Genomic DNA, 16989 nt, shown 5'->3' on the forward strand with positions numbered 1-16989 from the left:
TGTAAACAGGCGCCGTCCTTCGGATGAGACGTAAAGCCGAGGCCCTGACTCTCTGTGGTCATTAAAAATCCCAGGGCGTTTCTCGAAAAGAGTAGGGGTGTAACCCCGGCGTCCTGGCCAAATTTCCCATTGGCCCTTACCAATCATGGCCTCCTAATAATCCCCCTCTATGAATTGGCTACATTACTCTGCTCTCCTCCCCACAGATAGTTGATGTGTGGTGAGCGTTCTGGTGCACTATGGCTGCCGTCGCATCATCTAGGTGGATGCTGCACATAGAGTACACTTATATAGCACTTTGAGTGGAGTGTCCAGAAAAGCGCTATATAAGGGTAAGCAATTATTATTATTATTATTGTTGTTATTATTATTATTATTATTATTATTATTATTATTATTATTATTATAAAATAGTGTTGCAGTCCCCTTTAAAGTAATGAACGTAATGAAAGAAAGCACAGAATACAGTAATGTAGCTTCTTTGTCAGTAAACTAAAAGTGTTTAAAGAAATGGTCTAAGATTCCTTCAGCTTTTCTGGAGAAGTTTTTAAATTTTAAAACAATGTGTGTCGATAGTTAAGTAGTATAATTTGGGAAGTAATTAAATTTAGAGAGCAACAATGTGCTTCTTGTCTCTAGAGTTTTCTTACAATCAATAATATGCTTATTTGGAAATGAGGAAAGGTTCTGTAGTGCATTTAATAGTCATTTATTTTCATTTTTGTGGAACAAAATCAATGCCAATGAATTTAACATCTTCTGACCTTCCCATCCCCAGTTGTCACCTAGATCGGTGGTTACTGGGGTCAGGTATCACATTATACAGTACGCTTTCACAAACTGAGATTGCTGTTGTTAAACAGTTAACGGCAGCTAAGCTGTTTTCTGTCCATTTTCTTAATGTGAGTTGTAGAGTTTTTCAACAGTATATGTGTGAACTACCCAGTTTGAAGTAATCACACTTTTAAAAGAAAAACAAAGATTTTTCTTGTGATTATTGGGGAAAAAATGCTGGTTTGAATAATAAAATATTAATCAGAATGACAATGCAAAAGAGCCACTGTTTGCTTTGTAAGACATCTAATAAAGGTAAGCTACAGCAATGTAAAACTGGTTTTAGACATTGCCAGTCTAGAGGTGAGAAATTTTGTCTTGTTTCTGGAGACTTGTGAGTTACTACTCCATTAGTCTCTGAACTAATGTGGTGCAAACCACTGTTATACTGTATATTACACTTTTGAGTAAAGCAATTTTAATTGACATTTTTAACTTTGTAATGCTCCACAGTATGTTTACACTGAAGTACAAGAAAAGCACTTGTATAGAAAGTTGTAATAAATCAAACTGGAGCTGTGGTGGCATGAGGCAAATAAAATGCCTCTTGAGGTCTAAAATATTTAGCAGCTTTGTATATCTGTGCATTCCTCAAAAAGATTTGCGATAGGTGGTAGAGAATTTTAAAACCATTTTACAATGAAAAACTGCTTTTTTAATCTTTAAGAGGAAATTAGAAGTAAATGTCTCTGGTCTTATTAAATCAGTTTAAACCTGTCATTGAAGTAATAATTAATAATAATGACTTTTCTTTAGAAAGCACCTTTCCAAACCCAAGAATGGTGTACTGTACATCTTGAATAAAGAAAAAGATAAGAAAAGTTAAAAAAAAAGACAAAAAAAACAAAAAGCATACAGGTTTTTACAAATTGACTGTAGGCAATCAGACGTACATAGACCTTGGGAAAAAGGTAAGTTTTAAGTTTAGATAACTCAAGAGAGTTACAGATGTTGTCTCTCTAAAGTGTGAGGAAGGTCATTGCACAACACTGGAGATGTTCAGAGATGTATGATGGATCCAGATTTTTCAGAGCCTTAAAAGTCAGTAACAGGATCTTGTATTGAATAGGTGGGTAGCTGCGTCAGCATGCGTAGGCTGCAAAGGAACAAGTAATAGGTTTATTCCATGCTGAAAATAAGAAGAAAGAGAACACAACGTTTCGGCCGTGGAGCCTTCTTCAGGTGTGAGAGAGACAGGGCAGTAGGCAAAGGTAAGGTAGCGGGAGAACAAAGGTTGAGAGGGAGGAGGAGTGAGAGGCGGGAGCAGGGGACAGAAAGAGAGGCCAATCAAGAGGTGTGAAGTCAGAATGGGTGCAGAGAGGTGTGAAATGAAACTTCCAATGAATGGAGAATATTTAAAAGAACAGTAATCTGTCGTTAAGGGAAGGGAGAATGTGTGATCCTAGCTGCAGAATAATTTTAGTTTCGGTGGTCTTTCTGATGTATGAGTTCGGAAAACCGTCTTTGAGAACACAGACGGAGAGATAAGAGTGGTCGTGGCCGTCAGAGGTGAAATGAGAAACAATGGGCTTGGAGAGATCTTTAATCTTCACAGCCCTGACGTGTTCTCTGAAGCGGTCTCCGAGTCTCCTTCCTGTTTCCCCAATGTAGATGGCTGGGCATTTACTGCAAGAGATACAGTAAATAAGGTTGCTGGAGGTACAAGATGCTGTCTGGGTGATCCGGAATTGTCCTGAGGGGCCTTGAATGAGTGTGGTGGTGGCTGTGTACTTGGAGGTGATACAGCGAGCTCTTTTGCAAGGGAAAGTGCCTGGTGTGGATGGTTGCTGAGGGCGGTCAAGGGAGCTGTGAAAAAGGAGGTTACGCAGATTAGGTGGTCGGCGATATGAGATGATAGGGCGATCAGAAAAGAGGGCCCCAATGTAGGGATCATCCTGTAGGATGGAAAAGTTCTGGTTAATGGTCCTGGGGATAGGAAGTGTGTTAGGGTGGTAAGGAAGCACCAAAGGAATGCGGTTGTTACGGCGGGAGTTCCTGATCGGGTTGATGGTCCGGGGGGTGTTTTTGGCTCGGGCAAGGGCCCTGTCAATCACACTGCTGGGGTATCCTCTGTTGATAAAAAATGAGTACATTTCGAGATTGAATATGTGGCAACCAAAGAGACTTTAGAGTAGGAGGAGAAGTAGGAGTTTTAAGCATATTGCAATTTGTTGAGAAGAGAGTTAGGGAGCCCATAGAGCAAAGAGTTGGATAAATCAAGCCTTGTTGTTATAAGTGCATGGATCAGGCAATCAACATCAGACATTGATAAACATTTCCTAATGCGGGCAATATTTTTAAGGTGACAGAAATGTGGCTCAAAAGACAGGAGAGGATCAAGTGTGACTCCCAGATTCCTGACTATGGCTGACGTGTTAACAGGGTTTATCCAATTGAGATTTGCTGCCAACCAGTAGAATTTCTGTTTTATCACTATCACTAGCTTCAGGGAATTTGATGTCACGCAAACAAGAGATAAGTGACCAAGGTGGGAGACCAGAAGGGGAAGAAGTTTTAACATAAATCTGAGTATCATCTGCATAGCAGTGAAACTGAAGACCATATTTGCGTATAATTTGGCCGAGAGGTAGTATATAAATAATAAAAGGTAAAGGGCCCAAGACTGAACCCTGAGGCACACCGTGATTGACTGGGGCCATGGGGGATTTATGAGGACCAAGGGATACAAAATGCTGCCTGCCAGTCAGATAAGAACAGAAATCATTAAAGAAAATTATCATATCGTTATCATATGTGCCTGGAGTTGATGTAGTTGAGGTGCAACCACATGCTCTAAAACATTTGGTAGAAATGATAAACTAGGGATTGGTCTGTAGTTATTCATTCTATCAGAGTCCAAGCCTGGTTTCTTCAGAACAGGAGTGATAGATGCAGTCTTTAACGCAGTAAGGACCACACCAAGTGAAAGGAACTGTTGATGATGTTGACAATTAAAGGTTGTTCTTGCTATTCTAGTTTTATGTATAAACTAAGAATTTGTTGTAAAAAAACTTCTGTTTCACTCAAAATGCATATACAGTACATGATTTGTGTTGAGCATGACCAGTTTGACAAGTATTGAATAATATTTTCCTTTAAAATGCCAAACTGCAGTGGTGGCATAATGAGCTTGAAATGAACAGAAATGTCATTGCCAGTAGAAGAAAATTGCATGATCTGAAGCATCACTTCTAATATTTAGATATTTATAAATTGTTCATAGGATTTTATCTTATGTGTAAAAAACTGCTTGACTTTTAATTCAGCATCAGCACACATACTGTACAGCTTCCTATACAGTACATTTCAGTTTTCCAATGTAATGTTGTATGAGTAACAAGTGTGCTCCTAGGATAGTGTGATGAAAGTATTAACTGACTACAGTACTTACTTGTCCTGCTCAGAGGGTAAACAGGGAAATTACACAATACACAAATTTGAAAAGCTTTCATTAAAGTTAAGCCCCATGTTTAAATTGACAAGTCAGCTTCATGTTAGAATTTTAATCAAATGGGTAATGGGTGTACAGTTGGCCTGGGATATTTTTTAATACATGTTTTCATCTGTTTTGTATTCCTAACAGCTGGTTTCTGGAACATTTTTTTCTAATTTTTTTTCTTGTCCTGTCTTCTTGTAGCACCTGAACCCAGTGTGCCTCAGATGAAGCCCTGGTGGAAAGAAATTGTTATTATAGGCACGGTGGGATGTGCTACTGTGCTGTTCCTTCTGTTAATGGTCATCATTTGCTACAAGGCAATAAAAAGGTAGGCTTTTTTGTCATTTTCATTGAGAGAAGAAAAACAAATCTTTGGGTTTTCATGTGGATTCCTTCCACCTCATACTTTCCAGAAGGAGCGTGGTTCACAACTAATTTGTTTCACCCTGCAACATTTTAGGAACATGGGGGAAGGCTTTAATAGTAACAACAAGGTTTGATGATGGTATCAGTCAAGAAGAATTTAAATACCAGAGAAAAAGACATGAAGATGCTTCTTCAGCATTCCAAAAATAATGAAGGTTGAAGTCTTCTTATCACCCCATCTTGGGTCTTCTGCATCTGTAAAGATGATTTAGTTTGCCAGTTTCATATAATAAATGTCACAGTGAAACAGCTGTTACATTCTTCTGTCTGAATGTTACATTCTTCGGACTGAAGAATGTTCTACTGTCCATTTATCACCACACTGGAGATCATCAGGCATCCTCCCACAGCTACCATCAGGTTGATAAATAGCTCCTGAGACTTAAACAGAGAATAAAGACTGTGTCAACATTTGTTTCTAATCAATTTTGGGTCTTTTTTGCCTCAAGAATGATCAGTGTTTTAATAAGGGAGTATTGAGACTGATACAGAAGCACAGGCTCGTGAGCTAAAACAGGTAATGGCCTCCTGGTTATTGTCATCTTCATTGCATTGTAATTAACTCTGACCTCCCCTTCTAACATGAAACAGGTAGGATTTAAGCTTCCTGAAATGGGTCGAACAGATGGTTAAGGTAGTGTTTTATTCTGCTGTTGTCTAGAAAGATTTATTTATCATGAAAAATGATTAGCATTATTTAGCTAATGGGTAAGAATAAGTTCCCTGTCTGATCCATCAATTCAGTTTCTGTATTTTGTAGCACATTGTGGTCCAAATTAAAATTTGGGCAATCTAGGCATGAACCCTGGCAAGGAATGGTTAGAAAACCACATGGTATATTGGCTAAATTTTGGGCTACCACCGACCACTCTTTTTTTGGTGAACAGTAAAGAAAATGGAAGAAAATTGAAGAAATAACTCAATGAATTAATGCCTGATGCCTGAACTGCAATGCAGCCTAAGAAGAATTAGAAAACATTGATTTAATTCTTTAAAAATACAATTTAATTCTTTGAATATTCAGAAGGTTCCTGTAGCTACCGAATATTTAAATAACACTTCAATGTTCAAAAACAAAAAGACATTAGCAGTGGACATGTAGGGATACATGTAGAGTTTACTTGCCTTTGAATGTACACAAATCTCTAGCTGTTCTCGAGAAATGTTGTTTTCTTTTTTTGAAAAATAACCTCAAATGAACAGGGAATAGAATTAGGATATAGGAAAACATTTGTAGTGATTGAGAATGCACAAGCATCCTTGGATTTTGATTGAAGTTTTTGAAGAGTTCCCCAGGAGAAAATAAATAATATGGGTGCTTTACTGCAAATAACATTTCAGATTTAATTGTTTTGCAGTTATTGTATAATTTCTGTATCAAATTTAATTTATTTTTAAATTTCACTGCTGATTCAATTTTACTTACAGTAACAAACTACACCATTTCTTGAATGCTGGTATAACTATTGTTCATTTCTGCTTAAGCTTAAAAGGCAATTTTGCTATAACATTTATATTCCATCAGCAGTATATGTTAACACTGCAATTTAAACAATTTGACAGTATGGCAATCATTGAACAATGAAACATTTTTTGTTGCAGTTTTTTTTTAAACATAGATATGTCCCAATCATGGGTGATAATGCCTTTCTTGAATTAGTACTTTTAGATATACAGTAGTACAATAGACAGCTACACATAATTTTGCAAAATCAAAAAGTTCACAGGATGTGTTTTACATTAAAATTAGCTTTTGTATGGACAAAAAAAAAACATCCCAAACTTAATAACACTTCAATGTTCAGACATCGACATTAGCAGTTTACATGTACAAGTTAGGCCTGAGGGATATGTGTACACTTACCTTTGAATATATTCAGCGTTCATTGCCTCCAATGACCAGGGAAGGAAATTTGGATATAAGAAAATATTAGTAGTGATTGAGATTGAGATGCCCATAGCTACACAAATAATTCATAGTAAACATTAATATAAATAAACTTAGCAATAAATGTGCTTTCCCTCAGAAAATATTATGAACAAAGCCTAAGAACAAGACACCATTCAGTCCATGTAGTCCATTTGGTGGTTATTAGCTGATTGACAATTCAGCCAGTTGTTTCTTTAAAAAAGCCAGGTTATCAGTTTAAACAACATGGCTGAGACATTTGTTCCAAATTCCCACAGCCCTTTACTCTTTGGGTAAAGAAAAGTCTCCTGTTCTCAATTTTAAACCAGTTGCACTTATATGTACGTCTGTGTAATTTCCATTTGTGTCCTCTGAATTAAGTTGTAGTGTTTATTCTGAAAACATTGCCTTGTAGTCTTCTATATTGAAGTTCTCTTTGAAGTTCCTTCTGACTGTCAGTGTAGGACATTCCCTTAAGTGCCTTAATGTACCAGGTTGCTTTTCTCTGGACTGATTCCAGAGTAGCAATATCTTCTATAATGTTGTGAAAATTGTATAGAGTCGTTCAATGAGGTCTTATAGTGCATTATACAAATGTTTTAACATTCCATCTTTTGGTTTAAAGTCTACATGTGTCTATATGTGACACATCTATATTTGTACTGTATATAGATATAAACACTCAACATTTCCCAATTTTTGTATTTTACAATTTTATTTTACAACAACACACCTCCTTTTTAAATTCAATTAGGTGTCTTTGCAATTACAATAGATTAATTTCACTAATGAATTTTACCATTTTTAACTGTAATTAAATAAAATAGTTTTATTGGTCTTTTTTATGTCAGAAGTTCAGGTTCTCATATAAGGAGATCATATTCCTAATCTGGCCACATCTGCTCTTCTACGCTTAAAATATTTCGCCTGCTGAGCACACAATTCTCACTTACTCATGCTACCAACAGACTTTATCTTCTTTCCTCCATCTTCCATCTTTTGCCCTCTCCTGCACGTTGTCCTGTGGTTCCTGCAGGTCTTGACACTGCCTCTTGGCTACCACCTCACTCCACCTCAAACAAGCATTTCTCTAATGTCGGCAAAGAGCCAGCCCCATGCTGCCCTCACAATGTGTGCTTCTGTCTTCCGGCTCTTTCTGATGTCAGCTCTGCTCCCTGGAGGTTTGGGAACAACTGAGGACATTTCTTTTCCGTATTTCCACATTCCCTGTTCGCTCCCACACTTCTCCCTCCTTCTCCTTCGCCCTTCTGACAGTTTTGATTGTTGGGCATCCAACACACTGCACCACTGGCCCAAGACCTGTCTCAGTCTCACCCCAATCTCCAGTTCTTCTATAAAACGCACTCACAATTAAGCATAAACCCAAATTCTGGGATGAGATATCCATTGCTTTTTACTATTACTGTAGGTTTCTGCTGTACTTATTTTTCTTTCCCAAGTGGAATTGTATTTTTCTTTTTCCAGTGTGTTCTCAAGTCTGTGTGAATTATACAGTATCAATCCTTTCGCTCTCTATTGGAACAGAATACGTTAGAAATGGTTATATCTAGCAGTTGTTGAAGACAACTCTTACTTTTGCTAAGGGAGTAAAAGCTGTCTGTTTTAACATCAGTGATTACACTTTCTGTTAAAGATTGTTTAATACAGTGGAACACATTAAGAACAGTAGACAATAACATTTTTCAAAGAAGAAAAATATATATTAGAGAGCCAAAGCAAGCCGCCTAGTGTTTTCTTTGTAGGAAAACTCAAGGGTTATTTTCCAGAGTACTTTATATCAGGAAATGTATTATACATATTATACATACAGTATTATATTTCTTATACAAGAAATGTATCACTTATAAATATCACCAGTGTTGCTTCACAATTTCTAGCATATAACAAGTAGTTTTGTTATCACCATGCTGAATGTCCTAGTAGACTACTCATACTTCTAATCTGTGGTGACAGTTAGACAATAATAATGTTGTGCTCTCTAATCCTGAATGAATCATTAGATTTAATGGTTTGCTCCTAGAACACCATACAGGTGGGGATTTCTACTGACCCGCTCTGGAGGGTGTGAGTGGCATCTATTTACATAAAGTATGTTCTGGGAATGTCCCATGACAGAGTAATTTTGACATTATATACAGTAGCTAGTACATTATGGGATCTAACCTTTGTGACCATACCAGTGAGCCCAGACAGCTCTACTTGTAATATTGTATGGATATATACTATGTAATTCCTATGTAATGTAATATGAAATTGTATTTGTTGTGGTAAGTTTGTTTTGGCTTTCATTGATTTCCTTTTTTGAAATTATGAGACATTATAACATATAACATTACTTTATTCACCCTTTACAATTTCTTGCATTAGGACTTATCTTTTCACATACCCGAGCTTGCTCTCCATGAGACACACAGACAGGGAGAGAGCCTGGGGTTAGAGCACAGGGTCTGCCATTGTACAGCACCCCTGGAGCAGTTGGGGTTAAGGGCCTTGCTCAGGAGCCCACCAGAGTAGGATTCCTCTGCCAGCTGCAGGATTTGAACTGGCAACCTTCCAGTCACAGGCACAGATCCTTAGCCACAGAGCCACCACTTCGCCCCGAATGGCCCTACTTCTTATGTAAAGAAGTAGAGTGGCATAAGAGTCTGATAGTTATTATTGTACAAATTGTATTATTGTATTATTGTGTCTGGTGGCAGGTGCTTTGTCTTTTGAAGAATGACTGTTTCCTCCTCAAATTTCAGCAAAATGTGTACACAGTCCTTGCAAGAAATAGAGATTTTACCTGTCTGGCTGTGGCAGTGTCTGATCGCATTCCCTAGGTGTTGTCTGTACTGGGTTCTGTGGAGTGGTTCTACAACACATTTTTAGCCTATGCATTGGTTTCCGCATCACGCAAGCCCGGGATCTGGATGCGCCTGGCTCCGTTATGGTTTTAAGTGTCTGTTCCTGTTCCCGTTCCCCCTGCCGGTTCCGACTCGGTTCCCGTTTTTAACCGTCAGTCTCGGATGGACCGCCCAGCTTTGGACCTTTTGCTTTCGTCCTGGATTTCATATTGGACTCTGTTTTGGATCGTTTGCCTCGGCCACACCTCCCCTAACCACCAGCACTTCATGGACACACCCCCCTGTTTTCATCCCCGCTTCCTGCATGCCTTTTTTCCCTTGTGTATTCTCACTCAACCCCAGATTGTGTCGTCCGCATAGGGCCCGGAAAGAACGCTTTCGTTACAGAACGCAGAGCCTGAACCTGGACCCCGCGGCAGGCACTCTGGCAGCCCGGACTCCATCTGGTTTTGTGTTTTTTTTCCTTTTTTCTTGGCTTTGGAGCCGCCCTGAAAAGGAGGGGCATACTGTCATGATTGTAGTCCCTCATCCTTAAGGGGGCTCCGGCTCTTCCAGGACCTGGAAGCGAATGGTCCCGTTAAGGTTTTAGTTCCCGTTCCCGTTCCCTTGCCAGTTCCGACCCGGTTTCCGTTTTTAAATCTTGTTTGTCTAGGATGGACCACCCGGTTTTGGACTTTTTCCTCCGTTTGGATCCCCCCTTGGACTTTCTCCTGGATTGTTTGCCTTGGCCACACCTCCCCCGAACACCAGAGCACCATGGGCACACCCCCTGTTTTAATTCCCAACTCCTGCATGCCTTTTTTCCCTCATGTATTCTCACTCAACCCCAGATCGTGTCGTCTGCATAGGGTCCGGAAATAACTGTTCCTGACAGAGTCCTGCACATGAAGAGATTTTTGTTAACCATTTTCCAATAATGTAAAGGAGCATTGTACTAGTTATTTTGTACAGTACAGTTGCTCTTGAAGATCCTAGAGGCTTTGTGAATGAATGTTTTGGCAGGATACCCATCTCAGTTTGCTGTACTTATTGCTTTCAACAGATGACACAAATGGTATTGTCATTTCTAAATTTTCAACTACATTCAACTATGATACTGGGCGTTTATGTTCAAAAAGACCCCCACATTGCCATGAAAGCATTGCATTAATTGCATCTGAAACTTTGAATTGAATGCTGTGGATCATGTCAGTTTAGAGGGTTGTGACAAAACTAATGTGAGTTCTTCAGGTTTTGCTGAAAAAAACAAAGAATCTGCTTCAAACTGAAGCTCAGAAAAAGTTATCCCATTAAGGCAATAGTTGTTCAATGTGTACTACCAAAATTGGCCACTCAGGGTTCTGCACCTTGCATTAGAAATGTTATCTGTCTTTCCCACAAGCAAGCAGTCCATCCTGGAACCCTTTTTGTATTGTTTGTCACTAGGAATAAATTTGATTAATTGCCAAAACCAAAGCAACTGTTACGAGTTAGTAGTGAGGACCCTATGCAGAAAACCAGGGCGATTTTCAGAAGCGTAGTCAATAGAACAATCCAAGGTCCGAAAGCCGAGGGTAGACAAGCAAAAGTACAAAACCAGAAGCGATGCCGTAAGCCGTAAGGAAGCCGAGAGTCGAAACCAAAGCAAGAATCACAGTACCAAAACCAAAACACCAGGAGACATAGTCGAAAAACAAACCAGGATCAGGATGCCAAAAAGCCAAGTAGAAAGTAATCGCAAGAATAGGAGTAGCTCTAGCCCGGAAGAACCCTAATACTGAGCACAGGTGAGACAGTGAAGCAGCATTAATAAGCTGGGATAAATTAGCTAATTGGGGACTGTGTTGAAATGCAAGGTGGAGTGCCGAGTCCTCCGGGGGCATGGCATAACAGCAACATGGTGTATCTTAGATCTCATACTCGCAAGACTTGCATCCTGCACATGCCCATCTCATATTAAGTATAATTAATGGCTGTCTGCTTTCAGCACCTTTCCGATATGCATTTGAGGTTGACATGTTAAAGCTGCAATTCAAGAAACCATATGTGAATTCTAATTCTCTTTACATTTTACTCAAATCCGACTAAATCCACAAATTCATTGCCTTGATTGGGGGATGACCACTGGGCCCGGGACTCAAGGAGGTTTAATTTCTCCTCCTGGGGATTTTTGTTTTCCTCTACTCCATGCTCAGTGGTTAGTTGTTAACTATTGATATTATTCTGTAAAGCGCTTTGTAGCAAACAGCAGATAAAAGATTGATTTAAAACATGTTAAACTGATAGATATATATTACTATACTGCTATGTATATATATGTTATTCTGTGATAATGACCTTTGTTATAAATCAAATTCTTTTTTTTCAGTATGTTATTTAAGGAGGGATGATATCTTGGTGTTTTTGACACAGGCAAGATATCTGAAAGATGAAAGCAAGACCAAGAAGGAAAAGCTGAGGCAAGCACTGAGGCATCTCTGTCATCATTGATAATTGGAGGCAACAGGAGATGCAATGTCTTCCCAGAGGCAGACAGGCAGGCAAGCAGATAAAATAAATAAATAAAGGGAATCAGGTCGTGTGATAGCTGGGAAGCAGAGGCCCTAGCAGAAATCAATAAGAGCTTGCAGTTGAGGTAAAATGCTCAGCTAAAGTTATTCCAACTCTGCTCACTGCATTCAATCAGTGCACATTACCTTTAAACTTTTGAATTTTCTGCTCATTAGTCATTAGGCATTAGGGAGCAATGTGTTAAAAGAAATCATTTTAAATAAGCTTCAGCACACATGAGAACACTGCAGAAGTTGATTATGAAATCACATTTTTTTGTTCTATAATTAGTAATGAGATACTATATATAGCTCTTTGCAACTGGCAAACCTTCTAAGGGAACTAATGGCAATTTTTAATCTGTCTGTTTTGAAAGCTTTGTGTCGAAAACCAGTAACCATGGACATATGAATTTTACCTGGATATTTCTTATCTGTGTATTGTATATAATTTTATTGTACGTAGCACTGTATTTGACTATACATGACAAAACTGTGCATAACACTCTTGAGAGCAACTGTTTTCTCTTATTAATGCTGTATATACAGTACTTTTATAAAGGTAACGAAATTACATCTGCACCAATAAAATAATAAATCACAGAAAAATAATGATTCAAATAGATTGAATGTCAACTTAAAAAAATCTTAAGAAAGCTAATTTTCTCTCTTCACTGAAAAGTTTCCTTGATACAGTATGTGCACATATACAGAATTCAAATAAGATCTTCTTAAAGGTAAGGTACCTGTATTTCTAAAAGATTTTTATACTTCAACAGCATAGTTAAGGATCGTATGTGTTACAACCACCAGTCTTCGGAGTATTTCTCGCAAACGAGCTAATCAGCTTAAGCGCATACCTATTAACTACAAGCGCCGCCGCACATGTTGACAATCACCCACAGCAGTTCCTCATCTCCTATCCAGTACACACCGTATTTAAACCTTCTGTATGCACTGCTCTATGCTTGGTATAAGTTTCTCGTCTAGAGCTACTACCTTGTGGTTTCTGCTGCCTTCTCTGATCGTCTCTTGGATTTAGACCTCTCTGCTTGTTCTTTGACCACGACTTTGCCTTGCGAATTGGATTGGATTTCTTTGAAGATTCCTTTGGATTCTGACCCGTTTTGTCGTTCCTGGACCTTGAACCTGGCTTACAATTCGGCTTTGGATACCCCAACCTTGCTTATGCCTATTGACCCTCTCTCAAACACTCTCTTTTCTCCACACAGGATCCTGATAGTTAGTCTTGGCTGCCCTAACAGTATGCCTGTAAAGAAGTGTGTCTGTCTGAAATGCTCCTGGACTTAATTTTCACTAAACTTTGGGTTGTTATGTATATTATTATTTATATCACTTTATCTGTCAGAGGATTATATTTTGTGACCAGAAATTAATCTGTCTCTGCTCTCATTTGCACTACCTCTATTTAAAATTTGAAAAAAATAGCAGTCATCTTCTGTAAGAATAATGGCTATCTAAATAATATATTTTCACAAATGATAAGGCTTGAGAGAGCCACAAAAGGCCTGGCATTTTTTGGTAAGGCAGCTATGATAACCTTATGTGACCCCTTTTCTGACAAGCCTCTTTAAAACACATTTGTACAGCTGGTTTGTGGATTTAAACAAAGCTTGGGAGTCAGCCTTGGTTGTGTCAGTAAGCTGCCGAGAATTTCTTTCTGAGTTAGAGGCTGTGCCTTTCTGAAACCTAATCTCACAAGATAAGTAACATTGGACCTGATCTGTACTGTACATGAATGGAACACCTCTAAGTAAAGGCAGATTGATGATGGATGTGATGTTGATGAATCACTGGTTGACACCTGGTGCAGAAACCTGGATCTGGTCCAGAAATTGTAAACCAATGTTCCTTTATACAGGTGCTCTGGTCCGAGTGTATTTCATTTCATGGTGCCCCATTCTGCTCAACCTACTGTAGATCTATTCCTCAATTCAATTAATAAAGAAATTTTGATCTGCTTGGCAGGGAGTGGTTGCTCTATGTTATTCTTAAAGGAATGTTTCATTATTGTGCTTAACAGATTTTCAGATCATGCAGTCATCAAAGAAAATCCACATCACTAGACTTCTTGATTGAAAGAAAACAAAAAACATTGGTGCAGTCTTTTTAATTTTCTGTATGTTTTTTTTATTTTAAGTTCACTTTATTTTTAAAGATAATTTCTTGATACAATTGTAAATTTGTGACTGGTGGAATGTTAGATATAATAATGTAATGTAAGCCCAGGTTTTCTCTATTACAAATTAATCTGAAGCTTTAGCAACATGATATCAAATAAATTGTAATACGTTTAATCACAAATGACTAAAACTGAGAACTGCAGTTGTAATTAGCTTTAAAATATTCCTTATACGAGGGTTAATAAAACAAAATCCCTTTTGTCATCAGAATAACTTCTGCCGGTTTTAAAAAATTAAAAAATGCAGGTCTGCACACCAAAATGTGTTTACATACAAAATGAAGAAAATTTATGTTTTGTATTCAATCTCCTTTAACAGGAAATTATTGTTTTGCTCTAAAAGACTAAAAACAGAGAAAAGCTTAATGAATAACCCAGCTGCATCTAATTTACTGCTAATGAACATGTTCAGTGTAGCAAGGCTGATATATTTAATTCATAGCTTATCATGGGAGCCATTTTATCATTAAGTTCATTCTTTAATGGCTTTTATATGAACCTTTATTAAATTATATTATAATCACAGATGCTTAGAAACTAATTCTAGCTCCTGTGTTTTAACACAATAACAAACAATTACAGAAAATTTACCACTGTACTTATGCTGCCTTGCAGTAATAATTTTTATTATACTGTATAATACCCTGCCTTGCACCCAGTGCTTGCCAGAATAGGCTCCTGCTCGCCCATGAACCTGAATTGAAAGAAGCGGATAGAAAATAGATGGATTGATACTGTATAATACCAGATTGCTCTGCATCTGTCTTCTTACAAGGAATTTTACCTTATTTCAATTAAATCAGTACTATGTATTACTTTGTAGTGTGTACTGTACATATACTGTAGCTTCTTGTTCTTACTGCTTGGAACATGAATTCCTAACCAACTCCAGCTGTACCTCTGCTTTTCTTTTTACCTACAAATTTTAGGCACAGTTTATATCACTACTGTTTATTTGAGTGCTTGGTCCAACTTCAGTGCAACAGTGTGTGTCTGCAGGTGTTCTTGGTCCCGCTGAAAGCTCATCATTAAGATGGTCATCAAGTGCTGAGCTGGAAAGAAAGTCTGTACACAGCAGCCCTTTAGGTCTAGAGCTGTACCACACATGCCTAAAGTTTACATCGTGGTATACAGTATATGGGATTCGTGAGAGACCTGAGTGCCTTACTTATCAAAGACCTGTCTTGGAGTTGGAATTAATTTCCATAACATGAAATTCCATCCTCTTGTTACGTTTGGTACAATTAAATGTACCTCTGTCTTAAACTGGCTCCTTAAAAGCTTCTTTGCATGGTATTAGCTTGAAAAGAGTTGTAGAAAATGAACATATTTGTAGCTATAGAATGTGGTTTCTAAATATGTATTTAACCACGCTTGTTGTTTAAGAACTATGGGAATTAAAAATCCTTTGTGATGGCAGGAGAATGTAGAGCAATTATTTTACAAGTGACTTGGCAAAATAGAATCCTGATGGCACTAAAAACCATTGTAAAAAAGGGTTGGCATTCTGACATGCAGGTACAACAGGTGTTTTTGCAGTATTTGTTGATGAAGATGTAGGGTGTCTATATGACCCCATAATTTCTTTGACACTTTTAAACAGGACACGTTTTTAAAGCACTATACTTAATATATACGCTGGAAAAAAATTTAAAATATATTTTTGTGTCCTGAGAATAATCAGACCAATTGTGCAGCTGCTTTTTTTCTGGGAGAGTCAAAACAAATTAGAGCAATATCTTGTAATTAAAAAACGATAGCCACTTTGAATTATGGCTTATTGGAAGTGTTTTGAACATGTGAAATGTTTGTGTAACATAAAATGACAACTTTGCAGTCATGCTGTAAATGATGTTTGAGTGGCATCATTCAATTTGGTAAAGATGTGAAACTTTTTTTGACATGGTAAGATCCATAGCCTGAATTTTAAACTCTGAAAATAAGACTCAAGCCAGAACAAAACACACATACAGACACAAATAAATGATGAATTATTGTTTATATTCTACAAAAGAGTATTTGACCACAGAAGAAATTAAGACTGTGTGGTAATTAACATTGGAACTTAGCACATTAAAGCTTGCAATCTATATGCTGCACACAGTCCCAATGAGAGACGCATACTGCATAATTGAGACTTTAGCTGCTGTCAAAGCTGGACCAGGATTAGGATTTGGTAAATCAATAACAAATGTGCAAAGGGTTGGACAGTTTAAAAACCTGACTATATACAGTCCCATAGAACCTCTGCTGTGGGTTTTCATAATAAAAATGCGACAACTTCCAGTGGATTATAAAACAATGGGTTACTATAATGCCTTGAAGCAAAATCAGCTCGGGGTGTTTTTCTGTGAGTGCTGGCATCTTAAGACTTTCTCTGCAAACTGCTTCCAGCCAGCTGTCATTCAGACAGGCAAAACTGTCACTTATTCTCCTATTTAAGCACCTGATAAGTCAATGAAGATCTAAGGCTAACAGTACAGTATGTCAAGAAAACATTAACACATTGCACATTTTTCTACTTGTGTCTCTCCACCTGTCTTTTGTCTTAAAAAAATAGAAAATTATTTTCTATATAATTGCTTTTAGAAGTTTCAATAGCAACATCTTTTCTGCACAGTTTTACAGAAAAATGACAGTTTTGGAGAATCTTGATTGTGATCTTGAGTTTAAATATCTGTACAAATGGATGTACTGTACTGTATACTGTAGTACACATCATTATGAAAATTATAGAAGATAAATTCACTTTTACTGCATGATAACATGACCAGGGCTCAAATGTT

At 37.8% G+C, this 16989-nt stretch overlaps 1 protein-coding gene across 1 annotated transcript in view; it reads left to right on the forward strand.

The window, feature by feature from the left end:
• The window catches only part of prima1 (proline rich membrane anchor 1), an 80921-nt gene that overhangs the window by 41365 nt on the left and 22567 nt on the right, over positions 1-16989 (forward strand). The window contains exon 3 of the mRNA XM_006632544.3: positions 4472-4598. Within this exon, the coding sequence (XP_006632607.1) occupies positions 4472-4598 (127 nt within the window). The remainder of the gene's footprint in view (positions 1-4471; positions 4599-16989) is intronic.

Source organism: Lepisosteus oculatus, chromosome 8, assembly GCF_040954835.1.
Source record: "Lepisosteus oculatus isolate fLepOcu1 chromosome 8, fLepOcu1.hap2, whole genome shotgun sequence".
In the NCBI taxonomy this organism is placed as follows: domain Eukaryota; kingdom Metazoa; phylum Chordata; class Actinopteri; order Semionotiformes; family Lepisosteidae; genus Lepisosteus; species Lepisosteus oculatus.